The sequence below is a fragment of the Hoplias malabaricus genome, chromosome Y (genome assembly GCF_029633855.1).
Source record: "Hoplias malabaricus isolate fHopMal1 chromosome Y, fHopMal1.hap1, whole genome shotgun sequence".
NCBI lineage: Eukaryota > Metazoa > Chordata > Actinopteri > Characiformes > Erythrinidae > Hoplias > Hoplias malabaricus.
Genome location: NC_089820.1, coordinates 8,348,511 through 8,376,506, shown reverse-complemented (window position 1 = coordinate 8,376,506; position 27,996 = coordinate 8,348,511). Strand labels below are relative to the sequence as shown.

Here is a 27,996-nt window from a genome sequence, read left to right as displayed (position 1 = left end):
TGGTTCAATAAAAAAAATCAATAATAATTTACATCTTTCTTATTCTCTGTTCATTTTTCTTTTGTCAGTTGTGCAACATCGGTCAATACATTTCATATATATTATAAATATATAACACTCAGCAGTGCACATTCCAAAGCACAGTCAAACTGCAACAATATATTTTATAAACATTTTCCCCCACACACATTTGTTTTACACAACCACTGAAATAGTTCATTCAAACAGTTAAAGCAACCAATCGAACATGCTAATGCTGCCAACAACAAATGGAAGCTAGCCACCTTGCATGATGCTAATTCATGACTATTCACTTTCATTCACTGTTAGCAGCTTTAGCATCACTGAATATATATATGTGTAAATAACAGTATTGAAAGTAGTTCCTATATGGGAATCCATATAGGCTCAGCCCTAAAACAGACAGGAAGTCAGTACTTGACAGATTTTTAACGTCCCTCATCAAATAGGATGTGTGAAAAACAGTTTTAGCCACTGTTAAATGTAACACAAATCGGATGGCTAGTCCACTCCATTCTCCTTCTATTCATATTTTTGTGGTTTTCCAATAACGTTTGCTCCGTTAGTTTTATGCTAAAGCTATGAGGCTATTGTAGCTAACAAACACAAGCTCACAGCCTCTAGGTTAACCCACCTCATGCAATGTTCAAAGCAAACTGCTGTTACTAACTTCCACTGTTAAATAAAATAGCCTCTTAGCTCCAGTGCTAAAAAAGCTAACTTCAGACAAACACATACTGGGTGATAAACTACACAATGGAAGCTGTGTAATTTGATATGTTTTTGCTCAGTTACTCTCTAATAAAATTAAAAAATAGTGTAATTTTGGCAGAACTAACTGAGGTTGATGGAATAGCCGTAACTTCACTGTAGAGCAGTTTAGTGTCTCCCTGCCTTGAGTTAACATCATTATCTTTTAAGAGTAAAGGAGAACCTGATAAAAGAGAAGTTGTCTGGACAGAACTGACAGCTCAAGGCATAATCCATTTCATTCTGCTGAATGGGATATGCTGAATATTTACTAGCATTCTGTAAAGCTTGTCAAACCTCACAATGGTAGCTATGAAAAAAAAATACATTTGTAGGAGAAGCTCAGAGAGAACTTAAACCTCTCAACCAAGACAGAGTAAACTGAAGAGTGAATAAAGCAGCTAAACCACAGGCACTGAGAATAAGAACAGCTTTTCACAATGTAAGAGAACTGTGTATGCATTAAAATGGCAAAGGTGAGAAACCACCTTCCATTTGACTCCCAATATATTTTGATTAAATCCCAATACGAGCGCTAGTTTAAACTCACTTTCATTCCATCCTGAAGAAACAGGATGTCGCCAAAATATTTATAATTATACCCCTCTTACTGTAGATCTGTATGATAATTCAAGATATGTTTGACACAAGAAGGCTGCTTTGTTAGTTTTGAATATGTGTTTGAGGTTAATGTAGCTACAAGACTGACAAAACTAATTTTTAACAGAAAACTTCAAGGTGATTCACCCCATTTGATCTGTGATTTTCATATTTAACAGTGGGTCATACATGTAAAAGAACCAATCAAGTCTATTATAACAACCTGATAATGACCCATTTTAATTACTTGTTGGCTACATTAGCCTCATAGCTCAGAAACAACAAACTTCAGATTCCAAACACATCTGGATTTAAAAATTGACTGCACTGGAATTTAGGGAGGCTCAACAATGTAAATTTGACTTAAGCTGACTAAACCCAGAAAAATTGAAAACACTGACTGTAAAAGCAGTGAAGGTGATGATTTTTGGTGAACTCTGTTGGGAAATAGTTCTAAAATGGTCATGCTTTCTTGATCTTTCCAGCATTTCCTCAGAGCTGTGCTTGAATTGCAAATAAATAAACTACAGATGAAAAAAAGCAACATAGACAACAAAAATATTGCAAACTGAAGAAATTTGTGGAACAAGGAAATGAAGTTGGCAACCCAGTTGGTCTTTCTTCAGATGGGACATGACCCAATGTTATAAGACAAGATAAAGAAAAAAAGCTTTTAAAAAGTGCCTGTTATGATAAAAGCTATTTTCTTCCCCAGAGGCAGACATACAGAGGATGAGGGGATCATTCGCTGCTGTGTGGTTTCTGTTTTAAATGTTTTTTTTAAGAAGCCTCTTGTGGTGTCTCTGGCTCCTCCTCATCTTTGGGCCTTTGTTTGGGACTGTTTTCATGAATTCCAAATTTGTTTAGCTCCTCCTCAGCGCCGGCCCACGATGCCACAGAGAAAGTGTGCTCCTCCATCTGCTTTTGAAGACTGTCCATTTCTTGCCTGAACATGACAAGAAATACAAGACAATATTCACATTCTGTTCTGGATATTATTTACAAGTTTAAGTTCTGGAAAGTAAAGCAGTCACTCTGCACACCATGAACATTACAGATAGTTGAGACAAAATTCTATTTACCAAAAGCTCACTCTCCAAAACGAGCCCTGCCTACTTCTACAGTTTTTTGGGCAATTTGCATACTGTTTTGTTTGTTTGTTGAAATGGCTTAAGTTTTGCAGGCTATAATCAGCAAAAGAAAGGTTTTTTTAAATATGTCTTTACATTTGATCAAATATTTATCTATAATAAAGAAAAATCAAACCAAACACACAAGTCAAAAAAATTTGAGAGACATACTTCAGCTGCCTTAGGCAGTTGTGCAGGTTATTGAGTGGCTCTTTGTTGACAGATGCTGAAGGCTTCAGGAGCTCATCCAATAGGGACGCAGGAACCGGACAGTCAGGAATTTTTACTGGTGTCACTGGGGTAGAGTCACCTTTCGCATCCATTCTCTTGAAAAAAACAAACAAACAAAAAAAAACTCTTTAAAACCCAGTAAAAAACACAAACAAAAAGAAACATGCCAAAGTGACTGAATATGCCAAACTGACTAAATTTCCTTGCAATCACATTTACCTCACTTATGCATAACAAGAACTTTGGACCGCTGCACTATTACTTAATTTTTTTCTAGCCATTTTATGCAGACAAAACTTTTGTATAACACACACAGACCTTCCTGTTACGGGCATGTTTGAATTCCTGTTTGAGTTGTGTGTTTTGCTGCAGTAGTGTCTTCATGCTGTTCCTCAGTTCAGCCACTTTCGCCTGGAGAACAAACTTGTCTTTTCTGGTGCCGTTTAATTCTTCCTGTACCAGCTCAAGCTCCAAACGAACTCGCTGTGCGCACACATACACAAATAATCAGTCAGAAACATTGAAATGGAAATTTAAATTTGCTATGAAATTTGGGGGTTTTATTGAATACTCTTAAAATGTATTTCGCAATGATCAGATTCTCCCACACAGAGAACGGTCAAAGACACAACAAACATTACACAATGTTCTGACCAGAGAGGTCTTCAAATCTACCGTACAGTGTCTTCTCTCATGGCTAACTGCTATTAACATGTGTGTTTGTGTGTATATCTGACCTGCAGTGTGTCCTGTACACTGTCCAGTTCTCTCTGGTTGCTCTGCTCTGAAAGCTCCAGTTGGTGGCGCTGTGCCTCAATTTCACGCTGCTTCTGTTCAACTTCCCACTTCAGATCCTCCACCTTACAAACAGAAAACACACCCACACTTTAACATATGAAAGTGCAGTAAATGTGTAATTATTTTAATATTAATGTGAAACACTCCCTGGACACTTCATTTGCACATGACAGCTTTCTAATAAAGTGGCCAGTGAATGTAAGTAAAAGGAGAGTGTTTGACCACTGTTTGGATAGGTGTACGTTTCTAATAATGTTGCCTGAGTGCGCAAATAGATCGGAGGCTGTTAATGAAGTGAGTGGAAGGATTTTAAAAGAGGATTAAAATCAAACTGGAGATTTTAGATACGGTTAATCCAGTATATAATTTTACTGAAAGAGCTGGAAAACACTGATATAAATTGATTCTATGGCTGATTAGTTAGTGTGCATGTGTGTTTGAGTATGTGTGTACCTCCTGGTTAGTAAGTGGCTGTTTGTTGTGTTCATCGTCCAGCTGTTTCTGTAGAATCTGCAGTTGTGTGTGAGCCTCAGTGAGCTCTGTCTGGAATCGAGATAATTCCTCTGAGCGCTGGGCATCTTGAGCTCTGAAGAAACATCAACAATAAGAGATAAAGCTGAATACAGTATGTAAACACCACTCTTCAAAGAATGCTTTTTTGTTTATGATTCTTTAATAATACTACAGGATGTCTGCCCTGATTATTTTGCTTCCAGTATTTTCAGGTTCTTTGTAACCGAACAGATTTGCAAATATCAAAATTTCATCATTTTCAAGAGGGTATTCAAAAGTTAATGTTTACACTCTGTCTTTTAAATAAGGGTGATGTTGATTCAGAATGGACATACTCCAGTGTTTTGGCCTGGTCCTGCAGAGTTTTCAGCAATTCCTCTTTGGCCTGAAGGTCCTTCCTCAGTTCGCTGAGCTCCAGAACTGCAGCTCGATAATGTCTGCGGTTATGCCCCGCCTCCAACTTCGCTTCTGCCACCTACAACACACATCGGTGTTAAACACTTCAACCCAGCTCTATGGTTATTGTAGGGATGGCTCTATAGCTATTAGTAATCAAAACGTCTGTCTAATTGAGTGACAAATCAATTTACATACTGCCTTATTTCTGCTTTATCCCAAACCACACATTAGCTTGCTATGAAGGGTATTGCAAAATACTGCATAATTATCAGAAGGGCACTCATTAGTATTGAGGGTAAAGTGTAGTCAGGTGTCATGTGATTTATAAGAAATAATCTGCCAGTGCAACAAGTTCAAATATTCAAGGTGGAACAGAGAAGGCAAATAAGAGGCTGGTAAATAAGTAAAGATTGCATATGAAAGCAATGCATGTATTTGTGTCTTGTATAAGATATTTCTTGATCTGAGCCACAAATAAGTAGTAGTAACGAACAGTAAACTATAGAAATAAATCTGATCATTAGTTTCTGGCTACCAGCAGACACAAGGCCTTCTACCAATGTTAAGCATGGAAAGACACAACCCACACAGGTAGTGACGACAGCACGTAGGAAAGCCCTTTAGCCACACCTGCTCTGTGAGATCCTTCACTTTAATCTTCTCCTTCTCCAGTGCACTCTGTAGAGTTTGAACCAGCTGCTTCATCTGCTGATCTTCTTCCTCCTTTCTCTTTAACACAGCCTGGACCTTTATCACAAGCGCACACACAAAATTGACATACAGATCTTAATACAAATTCTCTGCAGACAAGAATATATATAACAAAATGTAAATATAAGCCTATATACAACTACAAATCGTAAAAGTTGGGACAGTAATGAAAATTTCCAAAAAAAATAAAAAATAAATAAATAAAAAAATCAAATACAGTGTTTCTTACAAATATTTTTCTTTTATGGCATAATATGATATTTCATGTTTGCCTGGTCAAATTAATTCCATTTGTCCATCCACTCCTGCATTTCAGGCCCACAACAATTTAAAACAAAAGTTGGGTTTTAGGCAATTTATTTAAAAAAAAAAACATTAACAACTAAATGAAGTGATTTTAAATAGGTGATGTCAACAGCTTGCATGATTGCAATCATGATTTGGTACAAAAGCAGTAACCTCAAAAGGCTGAGTGTTTGAGCAGGTAAGATGTGTAGAGGACCTCCTGTTCAAAAATATCCACAAAGGCATGAGGAAATTATTGAAAAAAAAAGAAAGAAAGACAGGCTACAATGTATTCCTTATTTTTCCCTTCTACAGCGTATAATATCATTAAACTATTTAAAGAATCGGGGAGGAATTTCATTGCCAAAACGGTAAAGGCCCCAGGCCTAAGTTAAATAATCTTGATCTCCAATTACTCAGATGCAACTGCATCAAGAGCAGATATTCATCAACAGCTAATATAATTGCTTCGGGGAGGCATTATTTTGGCAAACCTATGCCAAGCACTGTATTCAATTAAAACTATACTGTGCAAACAGAAGCCTTATATTAATCATGTCCAGAAGCAGCATCATCTCCTCTATGCTCAGAGGCATCTGGGATGAACCATAACACAGTGGTAGCGCGTATTGTATTCAGAATAATCAGTATTTAAGATTTGTTTTAAAATATATGGGCACTGTGTGCTCGAAAAGATGAAAAGAACACCCAGACTGTTACCAGCAGCAAGTCCAAAAGCCAGGGACGGTCACGCATGGTTACGTCAGTGACCCCTACAAAGGTAATTTACACTTAAATACAACATGTTTTCCAGGGTCCTCCATGCATTTTTCAACAAGACAATGCAGGACATTACAAAGACATGGCTGCAGATGAAGATGATCTGGGAACGGGACTGACCTGTCCCCAGCAGAGAATGTGTGTAGACATTTAAAACAAACGAGCAACACCGACAACACCGCATTGATGCACACCTTAAGATATGTTTGCAGGAAGAATGGGACAACATTTCACCTAAATCACTTCATTGCTTGGTATCCTCAGCGCCAAAACACCTTTAAGTGTTGTGAGAAGGAATGGCAACATTACAGTATTGTAAAACTTTACTCTCCCAATGTTTTTTTGGAATGTGTTGTAGGCCTGAGATGTACATTGAAACAATTAAATGAGACTGATAAGACAACATTATTTATTTACATTTTCAATACTGCCCCAATTTATTCTGATTTGGGGTTTTAATATTGGATACACCTCATTGGCTTAAGCTGTATTGAATGATATGATTGTCAGTTCTCAATTACTATAATTCTAACATTGGATGAACCCTAGATTAGTTTTTGATGATGAAATATGATTAAAATAAATGACAAAAGGAATAATAAAAGACTTGTGGAGTTATGAGAGTAAGACTCTACATGAAGCACCGAGGGTTTAAACATACATCAGAAAAAGTATATTATTTAGAAAATATTCAGGGAAGTACAAATCAATACTTTAGTATCATATTGAAGTAGATTTTGATTTTATGGATAGTCTCTGACCTGCAGGTTGAGTTGGACTAAGTCTGCCTCCCTCTTTGCGAGAGCGGTCTCCAGGATGTTAGCATGCTCTCGCAGTGCATTGTGAGACTGGCCTAGACCAGCTAACTTCCCTTTTTCATGCTCCAGTTCCAGAGCCAGTTTCTTATTGGCCTCCTCTAGACGACGTATCCTCTTCTTAAAACAGCGTGACTCCTGCAGCTGTGGATGTGGAGACAATCATTCTAACTTTATAGTTTTATCAAACAACCCTAAACTATTTTACTCCAATAAAGTCCAAATGGAGACAAAAACGACAACTAACAGGAAAAATAAAGAAATATCAATCACATATATTTAAGCTGAGAGAGATTTATCTACCTCATCCTCAAGCTCCAGCACTTTCTCCTGATACTCCTCTAGTTCAGCGCTTGTCAAACTGATCACTTCCTGCAGCTCCTTCTCCAGCAGAGTTTTACTGTTGAGAACTGCCTTCAGCTCTGCCTGCAAACTGTCCACCTTTACCTGATAATATACATAGACAGATACTTACATACCTAAACATCAACCAGCCTTAACTTTAAAGCCACAACCTTTTTGCTCTGTTCAATGTTCACCTAATTTTGTAGTTTTACAATTACATCTGTTGGTTTGCATACTTTGTTAGCTGCCTATCACCTTGCTCTTTAATGCCCAGGACCTCAAAAGGGCCACCACAGATCAGGTATAACTTGGGTGGTGGATCGTTTTCAGCACTGCAGTGTCGTTAACATGAGTTGGTATGAGTGGATTAGACAAAGCAGAGCTGTTGGAGTTTTAATTCTCTCAATGTCACTGCTGGACTGAGAATACTCCAAAAACATCTAGCCAACAGCATCCTGCGTGTGGCATCCATTGATGAAGGACTAGAGGACAACCAACACTGACAAGTAATTGCATATTTAATTTGTTAATTTACCTGCAGAGCCTGGTTGTTTCCCCCTTCCTGGACCTGGGCTTTGAGCTTGATTAGTTCTGCCTCAGCAGTCTCTTTTTGAGAGAGTGCCTCCTGCAGGCGACGGCTCAGTATTCCAACAGCATTCTCATAAGCTTTGTGTTTAGCCTTCATATCCTTTTGTGCGCTCGTTAAATCTGTCCCCAGCCTCTTCATTCTCATCTTCTGCTCAGAGATTGCCCTGGATGACAGAGAGAGAACACGTATAAAAACATGTATATCCCAAAATAGCAATGAAGGAAAAACCTTAATTTTAAATGTAAGTGAATATAAAAAGATTTAATTCCAATTCATTCTGGAGAATTTCAATCAGTCCATTCATCATGAAATTTTCACACAGTGTGAAGGACAGCTGCTGTGTTCAAATGATGCAGTATATTAAAAATTGACAAAGAATGAGATACATGATTTTGATTGGACAGTTAAGACAGTTAATAACATATATGAACATATATACATATAAAAGTTGTTTTAGACATAACATAATATAGATGGCTGAGAGGATGAGTGTCCTGTGACTAACTTCTTGGCTTCCTGCTGCATCTGCTCGAGTTTCTTCTTTAGCGTCTCATTCTCCTCCGTCACAGCGCTCAGCTGATTCTGGTCAAACTGCAGAGACTGGAGAAAACAGAGAAACCACACAGTCATAATTCATTCACTCATTCATTTTCTGTAACCGCTTATCCAGTTCAGGATCGCGGTGGGTCTGGAGCCTACCTGGAATCACTGGGCGTGAGGCAGGAACACACCCTGGAGGGGGGAGATACACACACTCACATTTACTCACAAACTAACACCTATGGATAATATTGAGTCGCCAATCCACCTACCAACGTGTTTTTGGACCGTGGGAGGAAACCCACGCGGACATGGGGAGAACACACCAAACTGAACCAGTGTGTCACCCACACAGTCAATGTTTTACTTTTAAAAAATAAATAAACAAATAAATGATTGTGCTGATATACATATACAGCCTAAGTTAAACCCAGACATGTTTTAATACCGCAATTGTGTTTTACCATGAGTAAAATCCTTCAACTCAACCTTTGTTTGGAGAACTGGTTTAACGGGTTCATTTATGCCATTTTATTAATAGATTTTTTTTTTTTACATAAAAAGAGATTCGGATGTAAAATGCTATAAAAACAAGTATCTATGAGCTTTGTTAAACTGTCAAAAAAACATGAAGAAATTATGGTTTCAGTGGAAGAAACAATGATTTCAGTGAACAAATTGACTGTATTTTCTACTTGTAAGCACTTAAAAGCATTTACAATTTGATGCCTGTAAGACACTCAAAAAAAAAAAAAAAGCTGGGACAGAGGCACGTTTACCACTGCATTACATCTGCTTTCTTTTTATTTACAATGTTTAATCATTTGGGTACTAAGGGCACTAACTTAAAGTTTTGGATTTCTTAAACAAGGCCATCTGTGTGGCTATGCACATTCAACATCGGGGATGAGCCTTACTCAACATGGACTGCTATTTTTCCACATTTCCCGTGAATTAACAAATCATTGATTGTTGTTTTTACCTCATTTTACAAAATATCCCAATATGTATGTACATGGGGACTGTGTATTACTATTTTAGAACTATAATACAGTGGGCCTAATATACTTACGGCACAAAAAGTAGATATAAGTAGACAAAAGTACATATAAGGAGATAAAAAGGTTTCATTATTGTTAGTTACTTTCTACAGTGAGTGATGCTTCTTGTCATTTGTAATTTTGTATGTTTACCATATTTGTCAGACCGCTGCAAGTACAGACAGAAAACAGGGTTTGTATTTGCTACACATCCAGTGATCTCAGGTAATGTTTAGCTCTTCCCATATTGTCATTGTAATAGCCAAAAACTTTACTATGTCCAATTTGTGAATGTACCTGGAGCTGGGTATCAAGCTGGTCTCTTTCCGTCTGTATATTCTGTAGATGTTGCTCCATGCTGTTCATCTGTTGCTGAACACTTTGTACCTCCTGCAAGAGCCGGTGTTGCTCCTGTTCGGTACTGCTCTTATCTCTCTGAAGCTGCAGTACCTCATCCTTCAACTCCTTCACCTCCGCAGCGAGGCGCTTCTTAGACGCCTTCAGCTCGGAGATCAGCTGCTCCTTAGAACTAGCATCCCGCCTATAGGCCTCCACCATCACCTGCAGGGTATGACATAGCAAGAGACAAAGCAATTTCAATAAACACTCCAAACAATGAACAAGTTACCTACAAAATGCTCCAAATAAGAGCAAAAAGCTCAATAAAGACCCCAAATTAATACAAAGTAACATTTTTATATAAATATTCGATTTAGATGTAACTCCATTGTACCTCCAGAAGAATAAGGACTCATAATGTAGAATTTATGACATTTCAGACCTAGCCGTTTTTTGACCATTTACAGCAGATTCTATTAAAATGGGTGGTTTTTGACAACATGAATAATACCTACACTATATACATTTTATACAAACATATTTACCTTTTGCTGTGTGAACTGCTCCTTCAGTTTCTGTGCTTGCTTCTTCAAGGAGACGTTTTCCTGCTGTAATGACTCGATCTACAAGATACATTTTGGCAAAAAAAAGAGTAAATACTGGGAAGTAATAACAATTACAAACAATGGTATGTTTGAAAATAAAGGATAAATTTCATGAAGAGAAGATCTCGCCCCCTTATACACAAGGGATGACCTCATGCTTTGGGTTCATGTGGCAAGCAGTGGCACACATTAAAAAAAAGGCACAAATGAACATCAGCTCATACTGTGAAACAGAAACTAAAAAGAGTGTGACAAACATGCCTCAAAATGTAATATTAAAATAGTTTTTTAAAAACACAAATTGAAATTGAAGTTTGTTATTTCTGAAAATCTGTAGGTAGATTTTAAGCATGCTGTGCATCCCAGACAGTCTGAGAATATATAATATTGCAATGGATAATTCTGCAAAGTACTAGGGGTGTTAAAAGATACTTTGCCTCTCCAGGCATTATACACTTACCAATACACATTTTACACCAAGAGATAAATTTGAATAGCCAATCCACCTACAAATGCGTGTTTTCAGACTTTGCAAGGAAACAGGAGTATCCAGAGGAAACCCTTGCTGATGCAAAGACATGGTAGAAACAGTGGTGAAACAGAGGGTCTCCCAATGACCTAACCTCCTGAGTCCTATCATCTGTTCTAAGGCTCCTACCTGTGTAGTCTTGACCTGTACGTCCTGTCGGAGCTGTTCGAGGGTATCTGCAGCAGTGAGGACATCCTCCCCAAGTCTCTCAGCCCCCTCGTCCAGCTCACTCTTCTCAGCCCTGGCCGCCTGCAGTGCGACCTCCAGGACAATCTTCTCTCCTCTGAGGAGCTGCAGCTCATCTTGTTGTGCAGATGCATCTGTCTGCAGCTCCTGCAGCTGTTCCTCCAGCTGGGAGTAGCGAGCCTCCAGCAGCTGCAGTGTCTGCTCTCTTTCCTGCAATTGCTCCTGTGCAGATGTCAACTGCATCATCAACTCTACGTGCTCCTTCTGGAATGAGGCCAGTTGAGAGTCCTTCTGAGAGAGAGACACCTTCACCTGTGAGAGAGAGAGAAAGAGGAAGAGAGAGAGAGAAAAAAAAGAAAGAAAGAAACCCAGTGAGCTGCCTAGGTAGGCACTAACTCTGTAGACAGCTGTTTAATTGGGCAGTGTTCTAGCATCATTTGTTCTCATGAGGCAGAATATTGAGATGCTCTAGTTAGAGAGTGATTGTGTCACGGCTTGGTCCCGCCCACTTCAGCGGCTAGCATCACCTCCATGTTTCCGCACAGTGGATACTACTCTTCCTTTTTTTATTGCAATTTGAACTATTTTTGCTCTGTGGGAAGAGACTTGAGTTGTTCTTGCAATGCATCATGGAAATGTCTTTGTGGCTGAGGAATGGTTTAAGGCTGCCAGTTTAAGATATCTTAGTAGACAGCATAATGAGGTATCTAGGAATTGGGACAGCTTATGTGTAGGGAGCATGCACTGTGACATAAAATGCTCTCTAATTAGACAGCTCACAGACCCATATGTTCACTTGTCTACAAATCACTGATCACTGGAAAGATTCACTTGCACTTTGTTCCTTGTTTGTGTCGGTTTGCGTACCTGATCTAACTCTCTCTCCAGTGCTGTAGCCGTGTTTGCCATTTTCAGCAACTGCTCTCTCTCCTCCTCAAACTCCTCCAGTTTGTGCTGAAGATCTTCCTCCACCATCAACTTCGCATCCTGAATGTGCTGGATCGCTGCTTCCTGCGTTAGCATATCTGCCTGTGGGCGGAGTCACAGAGGGGCAGGAGTCAACAAAAAGGTGAAGTTATATCATGGTGGGTTTACAGATCAGGGTGGAGTCAGAAAGAGGATGAAGTCAGTGAGTAATGCAGAAATGGAACGACCCTTAAAATGGCATCAGTGACTCCCCTGGGGGGGATATGGTGAGGCAAACTGGGAAAGGGCATGTTAAAGCCAGAATTGAGACACAGAGATCAAGAAGGTGTGGGGTCAGAAAGAAGATAGAGACAAAGAGGAGACGTTATCAGAAAATGGGTAGACTTATCAGGACAGGTTTATAGGGAAATACTTATATTTAATTAATTAAAAAAACCCTGAGAAAATAAAGAGACAAAGCAAGAGAGAAAGATATGGGCAGCAGACAGACCTCTATGCTCTGCAGCTGGACGGCAATTCTTTCTTTCTCTTTAATAGAGCGGTGTTTAGTCTCTGAGAGCTTATGAGAGAGACTAACGTTCTCCATCTTCAGGTTCTCCATCACTCCAATCTGAGTCATTTGTCCAGCCTGTGAGACGGGGAATAAATCCAAAATACACGGTTTAACAGCTTTCTACACTGATAAGGCATGTGAATATACAAGTGCCAGCAACAGTGGATTGTCAGCACTAAAATAAACACTTCATATATACACACACACTTTAAAAACAACTTCATTGATTTTAATCTGAGAAATAATTGCCTTTAGTCTACCAATCCCATACTAAAAACTACCTAACACCTGGAGGAGTGTGATTAACTTCTCTGACACTCATCTAAAAAGTAAATTGAGCCAAAGCCTTTAAAGAGAAGTGTACTGATTTACTTATGTGCAATCATTTTGTGCTCATACAACACCAGGGTTGTATCACTCTGAATACATGACATACAAGTCTGGTCCTCTAACCATTAGGCCAACACTGCACCTCGCCAGCCTCCATACCTGAATGTTAGCCATCTGAGTCTGCAGACGAACACGAGCCTCCTGTGCAACTGCGAGTTGCTGCTGATACCAACTGCGGAGTTGCTGCAATGACTGCACCTCAGCCTGCGATGTCTGCAGCCGACTTTGGAGGGCGCTGCGTTCCGACTGCACCTGCTGCAGTTGTGTCTGCAGAACACCCAGCTGCTGGCGCAAATCACTCACTAACAATCACACACACACAAATAATTTACTAAATATTTATGCAAACTTTAGAACTTCACAAATGAACAGAAGCACGGTTAAACACCATTTTATCAAAAATGTTCTTCCCATAAATTATTTGTCACTAATTCAACAGAATAATTATTTAGGACTCCCCCAGTCACACCCAATGTCCTTGTGCTAATTGCATTGCTTTTAAAAAACATTTGGTAACAAACTTCTTTATCTGCTTTATTAAGATTCATTACTGAAAGCGAAATTAATTTAAATTCTTTTACACTTCACATCCATTATTGCTACCAATGAATTAAAAGCATGTGGAAAATAACATGTTTCAAAATGACATGTTTTATATGTGTATTAAAAGCAAAATATTAATAGCCATTCAAAATTAATATACATTTTCATGCAGATTTATGACTTGAATTACATAAAACACCTTAGAAAAAGTTAACATGGATGTGGATATATTTTATTTGTTTTTTTTTTATATATATATTGTGGGTTATTCCAGATTACTTTAAATGAAACTAGTGAGCAGATTATTTTGGGGTGAAGTTGATAACCTGTGTTGTCTTTGGAGGTCATGCTTTGTTGCATCTCTTCAACCTTTCCCATAAGCCTCTGGTACTGCTCTTCTGCCACCTGCAAGTCATTGCCTACTGAGGTGAGGCTGGCATTTTTGTCCTCAAGTTGTGTCTGCAGGTCTCCCATGGCTCTTTCCAGTGAGGAGCAGTTGGCTCGAAGAGAGGACAATTCCGAGACCAGAGCGCTTTGACGCTCTGCACTGAGCCGAGACTCATCATTCTGAGCCTGCAGCTGGGCATTGACTGCTGCCAGCTGAGCCTGGAGCTCTGTCTTCTCCTTCAGGGCCTGTGGGGCAGTAAACATACCCCATTAACCAGGACTGTAATGGTCCTCTCTTAATTTCAGCTCACCTAGGCAAATGCTAAAATAGATTTACTGATATGTAACTTGATGCCATTCTTTAAAAAGAAGCAACAAGTTGTTTTACCATCAAAATATAAGAAAAAATATTTCAGTGATTATTATTTTACTGTTACTTGGAATAAGAATAATATAGTGTGATTCTAAATACTATTTAATTAAGGCTCAGTAAAGCCCAGAGAAATTTTCCTCAAGCAAAGTTCCAGAACATCATAATTTCTAACATGCATTGTGATTCAGTACCATAATTAGTATACTAAAGTAGCTTAGTAGCTATATCAACATTTTATATTGTTAGCAAGTGCGTGTCAAATCAAAGTACAACTCAGTAATGTCTCATAGTGGTACTTCACATTACTGCTTTAAATAATTGTCATGAACTCAGAACATATGACACGTTGCTTTATAGCTGCCCATGGGAAGAATAAACAAGTACGACTCTGTCCAATATCTCCCATGTGTGAGGTGCCACACTCATCACAATGCACAGATCTGATTGGCCGAGAAGCATCTTTTGATTTTTATGACGCATGCGACTGTTCTGTGTGTGTCCAAGGCTGCTAAACCAGTACTGTTCATGCTAGAGAAGATACTGGTCTGGACTGGAAATTTTGGTCTGGACCTGGACTGCTGTCCACTTTTTCGTGACTTCTGCCCTAATTGAACCACATTATGCTCCATATAAGCAGGTCCAGGTGGCAGCCATGTTTAAAAAAGAGATGCATCTCAAAAAATTAGAATATCATCAAAATGTTCATTTATTTTAGTAATTCCATTTAAAAAGAGAAAGTCATTATATAGAATCATTACAAACAGATATCTATTTCAAGTGTTACTTTCTACTAATGTTGATTATGGCTTATAGCCAGTGAAAACCCAAAAGTCATTATCTCAGAAAATTTGAATAATGAACACAAAACACCTGCAAAGGTATACTAAGCCTTTAAAGTGGTCCCTTAGTTTGGTTCTGTAGGCTACATAATCATGGGGAAGTCGGCAGACTTGACAGATGTCCAGAAAGCAGTCACTAACACCCTCCTGCTGTATCCAAGCCTATTAATGGAAAGTTGAGGGTAAGGAAATGTGTGGTAGAAAAAGGTGCACAAGCAACAGGGATAACCACAGCCTTGAAAGCATTGTCAAGAAAAGGCCATTCAAAATTTGAGGGAGATTCACAAAGTGTGGACTGCTGCTGGAGTCAGTGCGTCAAGAGACACCACACACAGATGCATCCAGGACATGGGCTACATTTGTCACATTCCTTGTGTCAAACCACGGATGACCCAGAGACAATGCCAGAAGCATCTTACCTGGGCCAAGGAGAAAAAGGACTGCGCTGTTGTCCTGTGTTCCAAAATCTTGTTTTCAGATTAAAGAAAATTTTGCATTTCATTTGGGCGGAGAGATCCCAGAGTCTGGAGGAATAGTGGAGAGACACAAAATCCAAGCCGCTTTAGTCTAGTGTGAAGTTTCCACAGTCAGTGAAGGTTTGAGGAGCCATGTCATCTGCTGAGGTTCGTCCACTGTATTATATCAAGTCCAAAGTCAGCGCAGCCTGACTATTTGCCTGTCCACACTGACAAAAGAACCAATACCTGGTTTAACAACCACGGTATCACTGTGCTTGATTGGCCAGCAAACTCTCCTGAACTAAAGCTCACAGAGAATCTGTGGGGTATTGTCAAGAGGAAGACAATGCAGATGAGCTGAAGGCTACTATCATAGCAGCCTGGGGTTCCATAACACCAGTGGCACAGGCTGATCACATCCATGCCACACAGCATTAACGCAGTAATTCAATCAGGTAAAAAGAGCCCTGACCAAATATTGAGTGCATAGACTGTACATACTTTTCAGTAGGTCAACATTTCTGTTTTAAAAATCATTTTTAAAAATCATCTTATATAATATTTTAAATTCCTGAGATAATGACTTTTGGGTTTTCATTGGCTGTAAGCCATAATCATCAACATTAAAAGAAATAACCATTTGAAATAGATCACTCTGTAATGAATCTATATAATATATGAGTTTCACTTTTTGAACTGAATTACCGAAATAAATTTTTGATGATATTCTAATTTATTCAGATGCACCTGTAGGTTCACTACAGAACCTTTGATATCTCTAGGCCATTAGATGTCAGTAAAGTGGCTGCAGACAATCTTGAGTAAGAATCACTGGAGACATTGTTTGACCAGTTGGATCACCTTATTTGATAACACTACGGTCCTATACATGGAAGACTGGGGTTTGATTCTCAGCTTGGATAGGAATGCCATGATAACATAATTTGAATTATAAATTACTCTAATGAAGAGTGTGTTAAATGCCAAAAACATAATGTGTGGGTAATGTTATTTTTTTGATAATATTTGCTAAATGTTTAGAAATGTAAATAGTGATAAAGGTCTAAAAGATGCTCTAAATATTATAGAGGTTTTGGAAATAAGGCTTAATTCACTTGCTTTCCGAGCTGCCCTCGCAATATTATAAATGTGCCAAACCTTCTTACATTCTTGTATGTTTTTTGAGCAGACAGATATATATCAATCATACTGCAATCACAGAAGACAAAGACTGACCTCTGAAAAAAGTGATTCCTTGAGATGTTTACCTGATTGGCTTCTGAGGAGAGAGACTCCAGCTGCCCCTCCAGCCTCATTTTCTCCTTTAAGACCTGGAGCATCTCATCATGAGTCCCCATTACTGAGCTCCCATACGACACGCTAATCACACAAAACAAGTAAGGGTGTAAGCGTGCACAGATTTAAATGAACTATAAAAGCCAATCCAGTGTAGATTCATCTTTAATAAAAACAGTTATCAGCTCTTCCACCTTCCCAAGTGTAGCCCATCAGACAAGATATGTTTTAAGCCTAAAAGTTGGCTACTTTACTTGGAATGGAACTACAAGGCTAACATAGCTAAACAGGACAGAACGTCTGACTAAATAAGGTAGAGGATAGAGCAGTTTGTAAATATGAAAAGATAGAATGCCCTATTTCTTATGACATAATTTATATTCCAACTTTTAAAAAAGCTCAATGTGTTTCAAAAATTCTTAAGTGTGGCAAAGTGTGCTGAGTTTTAATGTCAGTTATGGAGCACGCAGTTCAATTCACTTATGTATGTGGGTATGTATGTTTGAGAGTGTGAGTGAGTGAGAGACAAGCCTGTTCCACGAGGTGGTTCATACCTAAAACTCCCTTAGGTTGCATTACCTGCTAGAGAAGCTATCTCTTCGGCTGCGAGACTCAGTCATTCCCTCTCTCTCTTCTCTCTCTCTCTCCAGCTCCATCAGCTCTCTTTGCTCCTCACTCGCAGCCTGCAATACATCCCTCAGTGGAGGGAAGTGGCCTAGAGCTTCAGCCCTGTGGCCCTCCCCTGTAAATGCTGCCACCCTGCTGTTCATTACTGAGCCATAGGGAGCCGAGGCGCTGCTGTAGGATGAGCTGTCGCTTTCATTTCCATCCATCTCCGAAACATTATCCCGGACTGCTTTTGTCTCTGGAGGGCCATCAATTTCGGAGCTCACGTTCAGTTCTGAAATTGTGGAGACGGAGCTGATTGAGGACTGAACCGAGCTGAACGAGGTTTCTGCAGACACTGAGGCAGAAAGCCCAGGCTTTCCGTCAGATTCAGGCGTCCTGTAGTCGGCAAGGGAATGGATTCTGTTGTTGCGGGAAGGTCTGGACTTCCTCTCTTTAGGTGGTGGGATTCCCCCAAGGCTGCCCAACTTGGGCCCCCGGGGTACGCTGGTGCGCAAGAAGGAGTATTCTGTTGTCATGGCGACAGCGCTGGCCCTGGGTAGACCGTCAGGGTGAAGCATCAGCTCCGGGTCCAGGGTGCTGGAGGGACGGGATTTTGTAGTTGAACGATGAGACTAGAGTAAGGGGGTGTATGGGAAGAGTGAGAAAGGATAGAAAATCAGAAATTAGAGAAAAAAAATGAATAAGATGGTATTCTCCTGAAATATAAAGGCAACCAAGATTGAGCGCTAAGCTATAACTAGATACATTTACTAAAAATGATAACGAGTAAGTTAAATAACTCCATACCTAGTACCCAACTCAGTACTCTTGTAACTAGATTTTCAGCCACTAGCTTAGAAGATCATTAACTAACTTGTAACTAGGAATTTGGGAAATGACTCTTTATCAGTGTAACTACACATAAGCTGAAAATTTCAGGAAAAACATAATGAATACTTTTGAGCAGTTTGAGCTTCATATCAATCATTTTCACAATCACTTTCTGAACCTTGTTAAATATTTAGAGCTTTTCAGAGCGGAGACAGGACGGGGGAGTACTGTTTCAAAAGCTGTTTCAGGAAAACAAAGGCCATCATGACAAATGCCATTCAGTGACTCACTTAATCCCTCTGTCAGATATTTAAAGAGGTACATTTCTCATAAAAAGCAACAGAAAATGGAAACTTAAAATGTAACGGTGTATAAAAATGGACTTGTAAAAGAATAAAACTGCAGGAACTGTAGTAGAGACGATTAAGAAAAGACCTCATTTAGCTCCATTTTGGTTGTTGTCTCATCTAACTCATTGTTGCAAATATATTATATATATAAAGTAATATAAATATATATATAAAAGATCTAGTTATCCTATTTTATTTTATAGGCATACTACTCTTTTTTTATTATTATTATTACACAAACCCCACAGAATTGCTTTATTGCTTTAGGCTGTTTGCATGGATTTTGATGAGATCCTGGACCTCCAGTGATAAAGGGAAATATCCATCTTCAGACAGCAATCATGTAGCTGACTGAATAAATATTCAGGAGTAAAAAATGTATTTCTTTAAAATATTCCTTTAAACAGAGACTGTTCAACCTTTTACAAGTGAATGGTTTTGTTACAAATCGCATCACAGACCATTTTTAAAAACATTAATTAAACTGAGATTCTCTGCCCAACTATAGTTCCAGTAGCAATGTTTTTATCTGCAGACTCACCCTCTCCTTTTGTCTTTGGACACGGTATTGCTTGAGCTGCTCCTCCAGACGCCTCCGAGCCTCCAAACGAATCTTTTCCTCATTCTCCATCTCAAGAGATGGCTCGTTTGCAGCTAAAAGAAACGAACACACTCTCAGAGCTGAATCCACAGTCTTCTCCATCAACGAAGATTCTACAAACCTCTCGTCAATCAAATTACAAGCTGCTTGCCATCAAAGTCCCAACAGCAACTGGCTTTTTAAAAGTAGCAGTCAGTCATTTTCTCCTACACATTATGAAACAGCCATTATACTGACACCTAGCGGACTTGATGTTTCAGATTCCGTACTAAATCTGTTGTAAATAGGTAAGAATTTGCTCTATGGAAAAAAAATTGTTCCGAGACTATAAAGCAACTGTATTTTTCATCTTATGTGAGACGCACTTTACATAACAAAATGAAAACATTATAAATAACAAACTCAAATATTGTATGTTTTTTGTGATAAAAACAACTGAATGCTCCTTTAAAAGAGTTAAACTGGGGGATCAACTGCCACATGTCTCACAAAATCATAGCTTTGGTTAATGAAAAATCTTCATGCACCAGTCCCACATCATATGATGTAGCCATTCTGAAAGCAGCAGGTTAACAAAGAGTCAAAACCCATTACTTAATTATTCAAACAGGATTAGTGCACAGCTAGTCACTGGTCAAGAAATCTGGAATTATTGTTTGATCACTCAAATTAACTCTTCGCCATTATTCAAAGAACAGTTTGGCAGAACAGGCTTACACAATGGTTCTTTAATGTAGATGCAGTCTATCTGCCCAGACATGTTTGTTTCTTGAGTGTTGCTAACTTAGCAGGAGGATGATCCTACACCCCAAGAGAGAGAAAGAGGTCCTTTATAATCACCTGTACACCTGATTATGAATGGCTGTGGCATCACAGGGCATAGGACCCACAGCCTTCGGTTACAGAAACCCTGATGTGTGTTCCTTAACTCCAGACACATACATTTTTTCTGGCTGATCCAAATTAAATGTGACAAAGGGACAAACGTCTATAATAATGATTTTCTGCCAAACTATTCATTTAAATAAAGCCCCTAGATTCAAGCAAGTGGTAGACAATTTACCAAGTTAATACAAACGGTTCCCCAAAGCAAGAAAAGCAACAAAACACACGCACACACAAACAAACCAAGATCCAGACAGGCATTTATCTAGTTAGTCAGTGAGGTTAACGGTGGAGAAAACTTTTAACAAACAGCAGTGTTTTCTGCTAGAAACTCTTAACCTCAGGAGAGTTGAAATCTCAGTGAGCTTTAGACCAGGAGGAAAAACAGCCAATCATTGAGGAGGCAAACCTGGGGTTAAAGCCATTATTTGGTGGAAAATCAAATTTACTCATTTCTCCCTCAACTTAAATGTAGTCCATCAGCTAAATGTTTGGTGTCTTGAAGTTTATTTCCTTTGTTTTAGAACTGGAGTTAAAAACAAATTATTGCACCTCTTGAATTAGCAGGGTAATAAGACATGCCTAAATAATCACACATTCAGCTCTTAAACGGACATTAGGTAAGATATGGTATTTTTGTTCCTGTCCCCCTCCCCCAGAGCTGCAGAGTGTAATTCGCTTTACAGCACTGTTCGGAAATCAAGGGGGTGGGTGGTGGTTTTCTACCCTCTTCCAAACGTTACATAGTGCAGTTTCTGTAGTCCAGAGTAGTAACAACATGGTCTCTGTTTAACCTGTTACAGGTCAGTGAAGCGTCACAAAGATTAAAAAATATAATCTTAAAGTAAAATATTACCTAGAGTTCCTCTCTAAAAGATTCACTGTATAGTTTTAGACACTATCAGATATTGTGACCTCTATACATGGACAAATGTATCTTAGAACTGCTTGAAACAGGAGCAACCTCCTGAAATATATTAGATGAATGTTTTATAGCCTTTTTGTGTTTAAAAAAAAATCCAAGTTTAAAAAAATCCAAACATTCCCCTACTCTTATCATTTATGGTAACTGATGCATAGTATTAAAGATAACTATTAATTGGTTAATTAGTAACTAGTAATTTTGTATTTGGGGTGGAACGGTGGCGCAGCAGGTAGTGTCGCATTCACACAGCTCCAGGGGCCTGGAGGTGGTGGGTTTGATTCTCGCTCCGGGTGACTGTCTGTGTGGAGTTGTGTTCTCCCCGTGTCCGCGTGGGTTTCCTCCGGGTGCTCCGGTTTCCTCCCACAGTCCAACACGTTGGTAGGTGGATTGGCGACTCAAAAGTGTCCGCAGGTGTGAGTGTGTGAGTGAATGTGTGTGTGTGTGTGTTGCTCTGTGAAGGACTGGCGCCCCCTCCAGGGTGTATTCCTGCCTTGCGCCCAATGATTCCAGGTAGGCTCTGGACCCACCGCGACCCTGAACTGGATAAGCGGTTACAGATAATGAATGAATGAATAATTTTGTATTTAAATAAATAAATAAATGGGTATTAAATATGCTAGAGTCACGATTGCTAGCACCAAAATCACAATGTTTAAATAGTCATATATTTTGGATAAAATATCATCCCACAGAAAAGAACAAATGGCTTTTGCAGCACTTTTTCCTTGGTAGTGAATAACTGATAATGAATGCAGGGAAGAAAAAAAAGTCTTCTCACTTTCTAACAACTATTAGGGTTTTTTGTTTAATAAAATGAAAATGGTCTTTTTATATACTATGCAACAGTTTCCATAAAATGACAAAAGAGCTTTAGAAAGTCTGAAATCATACATTCATTCATTCATTATCTGTAACCGCTTATCCAGTTCAGGGTCGCGGTGGATCCGGAGCCTATCCGAAATCATGGGGCGCAAGGCAGGAATACACCCTGGAGGGGGCGCCAGTCCTTTACTGGGTGACACACACTCACACATTCACTCACACCTGGGGACACTTGAGTCGCCAATCCACCTACCAATGTGTGTTTCTGGACTGTGGGAGGAAACCGGAGCACCCAAAAAAATCCACGCAGACACGGGGAGAACACACCGAATTCTTCACAGACATTCACCCAGAGCGGGGATCAAGACAAAAAAACAGCCAAATTTGTCTATAAACAATGGAATAAAAGCTTGTTTCTTGTTTGTTTAAAGACAAAGCAGGCTTTTGTTAGAACATTTCTATATGAAACTTTTTTGCTGAAAGGTTTATCGCCTGTCTGTTGTGTCTTTTTGAAACCTTACTAAAAATTATATAGTAAAGTAAACAGGAATAAAGTGTGGACATATAGCTACATATAGATAGCCATCACCTTAGGTACTTGCTTTAGTTCTTAACTCCAGTGCAAAGATGCAGACCGCAGACACCAAACGGGTCTCAGCTGATTAAATACACTCACTAAAGGTTGAAACGGTGTAATTTTGATTTTTTTTTTTTTTTGCTGGAGTGTTCTTCATAAACAGGCAAAGAGTAGGTGGGGTTTATTAGGGACGATATAGGCGGAAGGGTGCAGGGGAATTGAGGGAGTCACTCGAGTGTCATGTGCTTACACAATTCAGTCTCCTGCATGGGAATACTTAGTCTGAGTGACTGCAATGCGTCACTCTTGTGAGCAGAGCCGTCTGGCTTCTCTAGGCTGAGAGGGAAAGAGGCCACACCTGGTGGGGGCCGGTCGCTGGTGGGGGTCCGGCCAGAGTCCCCTGCGGCTCCCAGAGCCTCTGACGCCTCTCCGTTCTCCAGTGGCTCCACTTGAACATGACCTACAGGAGATGTGGACCTATTACTACAATATAGACAATGCTGTATCAACTTTGAGGGCTCTAGGGGATACTGCACAGTACCTCACCATCAGGGTGTAGTGGATCTGACTGCAATCAAAACAATAGGAAAAGTGAATGGAAAATATGCTTAAATTGATTCGGTTTTTGAGCTCATACGTAGTTTCTGAGATGCATTCCCAAGCATATCGGAGTTTTCTCTCCTCAGCATTCACTCTTCTCAACTGACAATCACCTCAGTTAATAGCATGGGTTCCAATACGTCATATTATAATACTATACAATAGTGACTACAGAGTTAAACTTATATCCTGTATATCTATTGCATTAAAATTCATCTCCCTGATTCAGTGTTTATCTAACTGCTCTGATATTCTTCCTCAAAGTCCATGTGAAAATAAACTTGTGCAACAGTTTACAGCTGTGAAAACTCAAAATTGGGAATGTAAATGCTATTATCCCTAAAGCTATTACAAGTAAAGTAAAAAGTAAAGTAAAGTAAAGGTTACACTGACAATATATCCATTCATGTGTTATTTGTGTGTCTCTGTTGTTAGAACCCTCTGAAAGCACAGTGGTGTGGAATTTTTAAAATAACTGACTTCTTTTGTGTTTTACGTTGAGGAACAAGTCCAGCAGGATGATCAGGTCTAAAAGAAATAGCTGATGAAGCATGAATATCACTGCTGGGTGACAGAAATTCACTCTGTGCTGGGCAAATGACGCCTTGTCCATTAATATATATTTACCCAGTGAGAAAATACAGTGCATTCATATTAGAAACAATCATTATGTTTACAAATGTGTTCTAAACCCTAACCTTCCATAAGGGGGAAAATGTCTAAACCAGTAATTTAGCTTCGATAAATAAAAATATAAATAATATATCCTGTACTTTTGTAGATACCCCATACGACTGATTTACTCTACTTTAAGGTGCACAGACCTTAAATAGACCTCTCCATAGGAAAGCAATTTCAATAAATGAAACACACTGTAGCAGATGCACATGAGCCCAATTTCAATGTTCAGTGCCAAGTGTAGGATAGAGGTGTATAAATCTCCCATCACTGGGCTATGGAGCAGTGGAGCTGTGTTCTCTGCAGTGACTGTGGTCCATCCGATGCCTTTGGGACAAGCTAGAGTGCCAGAATTAATCCTTCAACTTCAGTTCCTGAAGGCAAACCTCAATAAAGTTCTGCTCACTCACCGTTGGGTATTTTCTCTGCTGTGGGGGGGTTCTGTCTCTCTCCATGTTTGTAGGACTCGGTGGTGCTCAGTGAAGGGTCTTCAGTCAACACAGCTTCTGTTTTTCCATCCTCCATCTCTGAGTGAATTTAAACGACACCACACTGGCATCCATGGACAGAGGAGAGGACTCTCGTGGGTCAATATTAATTACCACATAGTCATCAAAATCAGTCAATGATGTTAATGGTGTGATCAAGCCTGGGAGGAAAAAATATATATTTGTTGGCTTCTTTACACAAAAACAAAAAGAAAAGCTGAATAAAAACTTAAAAGATTAAATTAGACTGAAACATGTTAAAAAGGGTAAGCTCAGAAGAAACTTACTCACAAAGCTTTAACAAAGCAACTGCAAATTACTAAAGTAAACACTAAAATTGTAAATCTCTAACAACCTTCACCTCTAAGCTCGTCAGGGAGAAAATAACATACACCACTCATAAAACATATCTATAAAATCTGTAAATCATATACAAATTCAAAATAACTGAATATTTGCAAAAAGTTTATTTGTTTGAACATTAAATATCTTGTCCTTGTAGTGTATTCAACTAAATATATATTGAAAAGGATTTGCAAATTATTGCATTTGTTTTTTATTTATGTTTTGCACAACGTCCCAACTTAACTGGAACTGGGGTTGTATTTAGAGTATAAAAAATGTAGAACATCTGCTTCACAGTAAAGACACAGAAGAGTGGTAGCAGATAAAGATTAACAAGTTAATTCTACAGATTAACTACAGCAGAGCCTAAAGACCTAAGTACAGAACAGCTGATCTAAAAGACTTTCTGCATTAGAGAATACAGTGAGGAAAAAGTCTTCAATTTTCTGAAAATCCTTCCTACCTGGAATAACAATATCCCTTTAGCAGTTGGAAGAAATATCTTTAACTGGGTAAGAAGTATCTTAATCTGGGGCAAATCACCTGATCTTTTCTAAAGTAAGCAGCACCATTCAACTGGGAAAAGAAGCACCACTATAGCAGCCTATCTAACCTGAAGTAAGAAGCCACTTTTTTTCTAGGAAAGAAAGCCCCTTAAATGTTGGTATAAAATCCTCACACCCAGGTATAAGAAGCCAAATTGTTTGGTGTAGGATGACCATTTGTCAGTGCTATAAAGATCCCTATATTCACGCCTTATCTGGGCTAAACTGTCCCGTAGTGTATATTAAATATATTATATTTTAACATGCAATCAAGGCATCAATCAATGTATGACTTCATAATTAATCTTCATGACCAAAAAACAAATAAATAAGATGAAACACACTAATATATATCCTCTGTGTCATTAATCTTTCTAACGGTAATGTATCCAGAATGAGAAAATATTTAATTTCTCTTTCAACAAAAAAATCTAGATCATAATCAATGCACTTTTTACTATCACCAGTAATGAAATTCGAAAAATATATCTTTGTGAACAACTTGGGGCATATCTGGCCATTTCTCTTCCTCCAAAATCCACAGCTGAAGTGCCCTTGAGTGAGGGAATTCTAACTCTCAACTGCTCCCAGTGTGCCACGGTGACTGCCCGTCGTTCCAGGTGTGTCTGTGCTTATTGCCCCTGTGTGTGTGTGTGTGTGGTCATTGGGTTAAATGTGGATTCCAATTTTTGTTTTACTACTGTATAATATAATCAATCAATCCCAAAATGCAGGGCAACCAACTCCAGAAAATGTGGCGAATATAATCGACTATTATTTCATTACAACAAATAAACACAACAAAGACAATCAATATACTTGATGAGATCAGATGTAGCCCTGTTGTTTGTGCAAATGTTTGTGCACCCTTGTTCTGCAGAGAACACAGTTCTGCACAGTTTAAATAATTATTACTCTTTGTTTGCTGGTTTTAAGAAATAGGAATCTAATCAATATCTAAACGATCAAACATGGATTTTAAAAAACTCTTTTGCATATTTATACTGTATGTTTTCAATACGTCACCCTTTCTTTTTAGTGCCCGACAGAATCATAGCAGCCGCATTTTTGAACAAGCTGCTGAGTGCATTAAAATACCGTGTTTAACTGGGTCCCCCGCTCATTTTAAAGAAACAAAACACGTGTTGATCAGGGATGCGCGACCGTAAATTCAGTAGTAATTTATTAATTTCATATGAAGCTAAAGAGAGATAATGACAGCTTGACCGAAATACAGGAAGAGCGCCTGGCTTCTTGTTCCAATCTTCCGTTCCACCTTAAATGGCGCATCAGCTACATTGCACCCTTTAAGGTGGAACGGAAATTTCGAACCAGAAGCTGGCAAAATCCGTCAATAGAAGACATGCCTCGGTTTTTACAGGTTTGAATTAACAACACTGAAATCGCATTTAAACAACTGCATAAAAACATTATTTGACTTAAAACAGCTAAAGTTTAAAACGCTATTAAATTCTGTTTGTGTTCATCTCCATCTCCTTCAGGTTCAGAGCAAAACAAAAAGGAGCCATCGGCTTCACTGTAACACAAAACTCGAGCTGAACACCCAACAAACACACAACACCTTCAACAAACACAAACAACAATGACATTAAAGCTCTTCGTAAACAAACCTTAACACTGCTCCTCAGCGACGTGGCTGTTTAGATCCCCACTCATCATCCGTCCGACCTCATACAAAGCTTACACAACAAAGGTTCCGGCTACAGGGCGAATCATAATAGAATGACATACATAAATTAAAATAAAACATTTAAATGCTTAAAATAGTAATATTTCAGCAAGAACATAATTATATTACAATAAAATACATACACCGATTAGCTAACATGCCACGCCAACTACACTCCAAGTTTCTACATATCTACACTCCACATTTTGAGCCCAATTTTCCAGTGGTGCACTTTGTAGTTCTAAAATTATAAACTGTAGTCCTGTGTGTGTGTGTGTGTGTGTGTGTGTGTGTGTAAGAGAGAGAGAGAGAGAGAGAGAGAGAGAGAGAGAGAGAGAGAGAGAGAGATTTAGCAGCCTGTAGCAATGAAAACAACACATTAAAAATCACATTATAAGGATATTAAAATATATTTGATATAGTAAAGTAACTGCACTTTGCCTAGACATAAGTACAGTACAATGTAGTACTCAGAAGTACAGAAAACTATGAATGCAATCCAGACCAAGCAACATACAAAATAAAATAAAAAATATAACAAAAACTATATATGCAAGGGCAAAGAATAGTGAAACAATAAACTGTGCTTAAAGACTAATATAGCCATTACATTATAACAATATGATCTTATATAGGGTACAACACCATCAGCAATGGGGTTAAAAAGTGTACATGAATACTGCATTTGCAATAAATGGAAAAACCTATACATTTGCATTTGAGACTCAGACCAGAACTCCATATTGTAGATGCTATGACTATGAAGTGCAAATGGCATGATTATGGTCAATGGGCCTCCTGACTCTCAATAGAGCCACTTTATGACAGCGACCTGCCACTGAACTTGCACATCTTTTCCACGATGACGATGTATAGTGGATGAATATCATCATCCATGATGGAGAGCAGTTAGCACTGTGTCATTCTCGCAGAGTCCAGCTCCACACCAACCACTTACTGCTTGTCTGACCAGCTTGTCCAGTTGCCTTATGTCCCTCATCTTAACGCTGCCTCCCAAGCATAAAAAGGTTGCTGACAACCACAGACATGTAGAACCTTTGCAGGAGCTTCCTACAGA

At 38.8% G+C, this 27,996-nt stretch overlaps 1 protein-coding gene across 2 annotated transcripts; it reads right to left on the bottom strand.

Moving 5' to 3' along the window:
* Positions 1 to 35: 35 nt before the first annotated feature.
* On the bottom strand, positions 36 to 26,917 carry LOC136678713 (golgin subfamily A member 3-like). Of its 2 annotated transcripts, XM_066656820.1 has the most exons (24): positions 26,860 to 26,917; positions 24,261 to 24,499; positions 22,823 to 23,032; positions 19,304 to 19,416; positions 17,552 to 18,213; positions 16,945 to 17,056; positions 13,946 to 14,252; positions 13,176 to 13,378; positions 12,624 to 12,761; positions 12,074 to 12,235; positions 11,150 to 11,518; positions 10,432 to 10,509; positions 9,845 to 10,108; positions 8,473 to 8,567; positions 7,914 to 8,130; positions 7,337 to 7,480; positions 6,980 to 7,177; positions 5,073 to 5,189; positions 4,379 to 4,518; positions 3,984 to 4,116; positions 3,470 to 3,592; positions 3,051 to 3,215; positions 2,673 to 2,827; positions 36 to 2,317 (listed from the first exon to the last, which is right to left on the bottom strand). In XM_066656820.1, the coding sequence occupies exons 2-24, from the start codon at positions 24,373 to 24,375 to the stop codon at positions 2,152 to 2,154; spliced, it is 4,386 nt and encodes a 1,461-aa protein (XP_066512917.1). In that variant the 5' UTR covers positions 24,376 to 24,499; positions 26,860 to 26,917; the 3' UTR covers positions 36 to 2,151. The 2 variants fall into 2 exon arrangements, with proteins under 2 accessions (XP_066512917.1, XP_066512918.1); XM_066656821.1 differs by lacking the exon at positions 22,823 to 23,032.
* Positions 26,918 to 27,996: the final 1,079 nt, after the last annotated feature.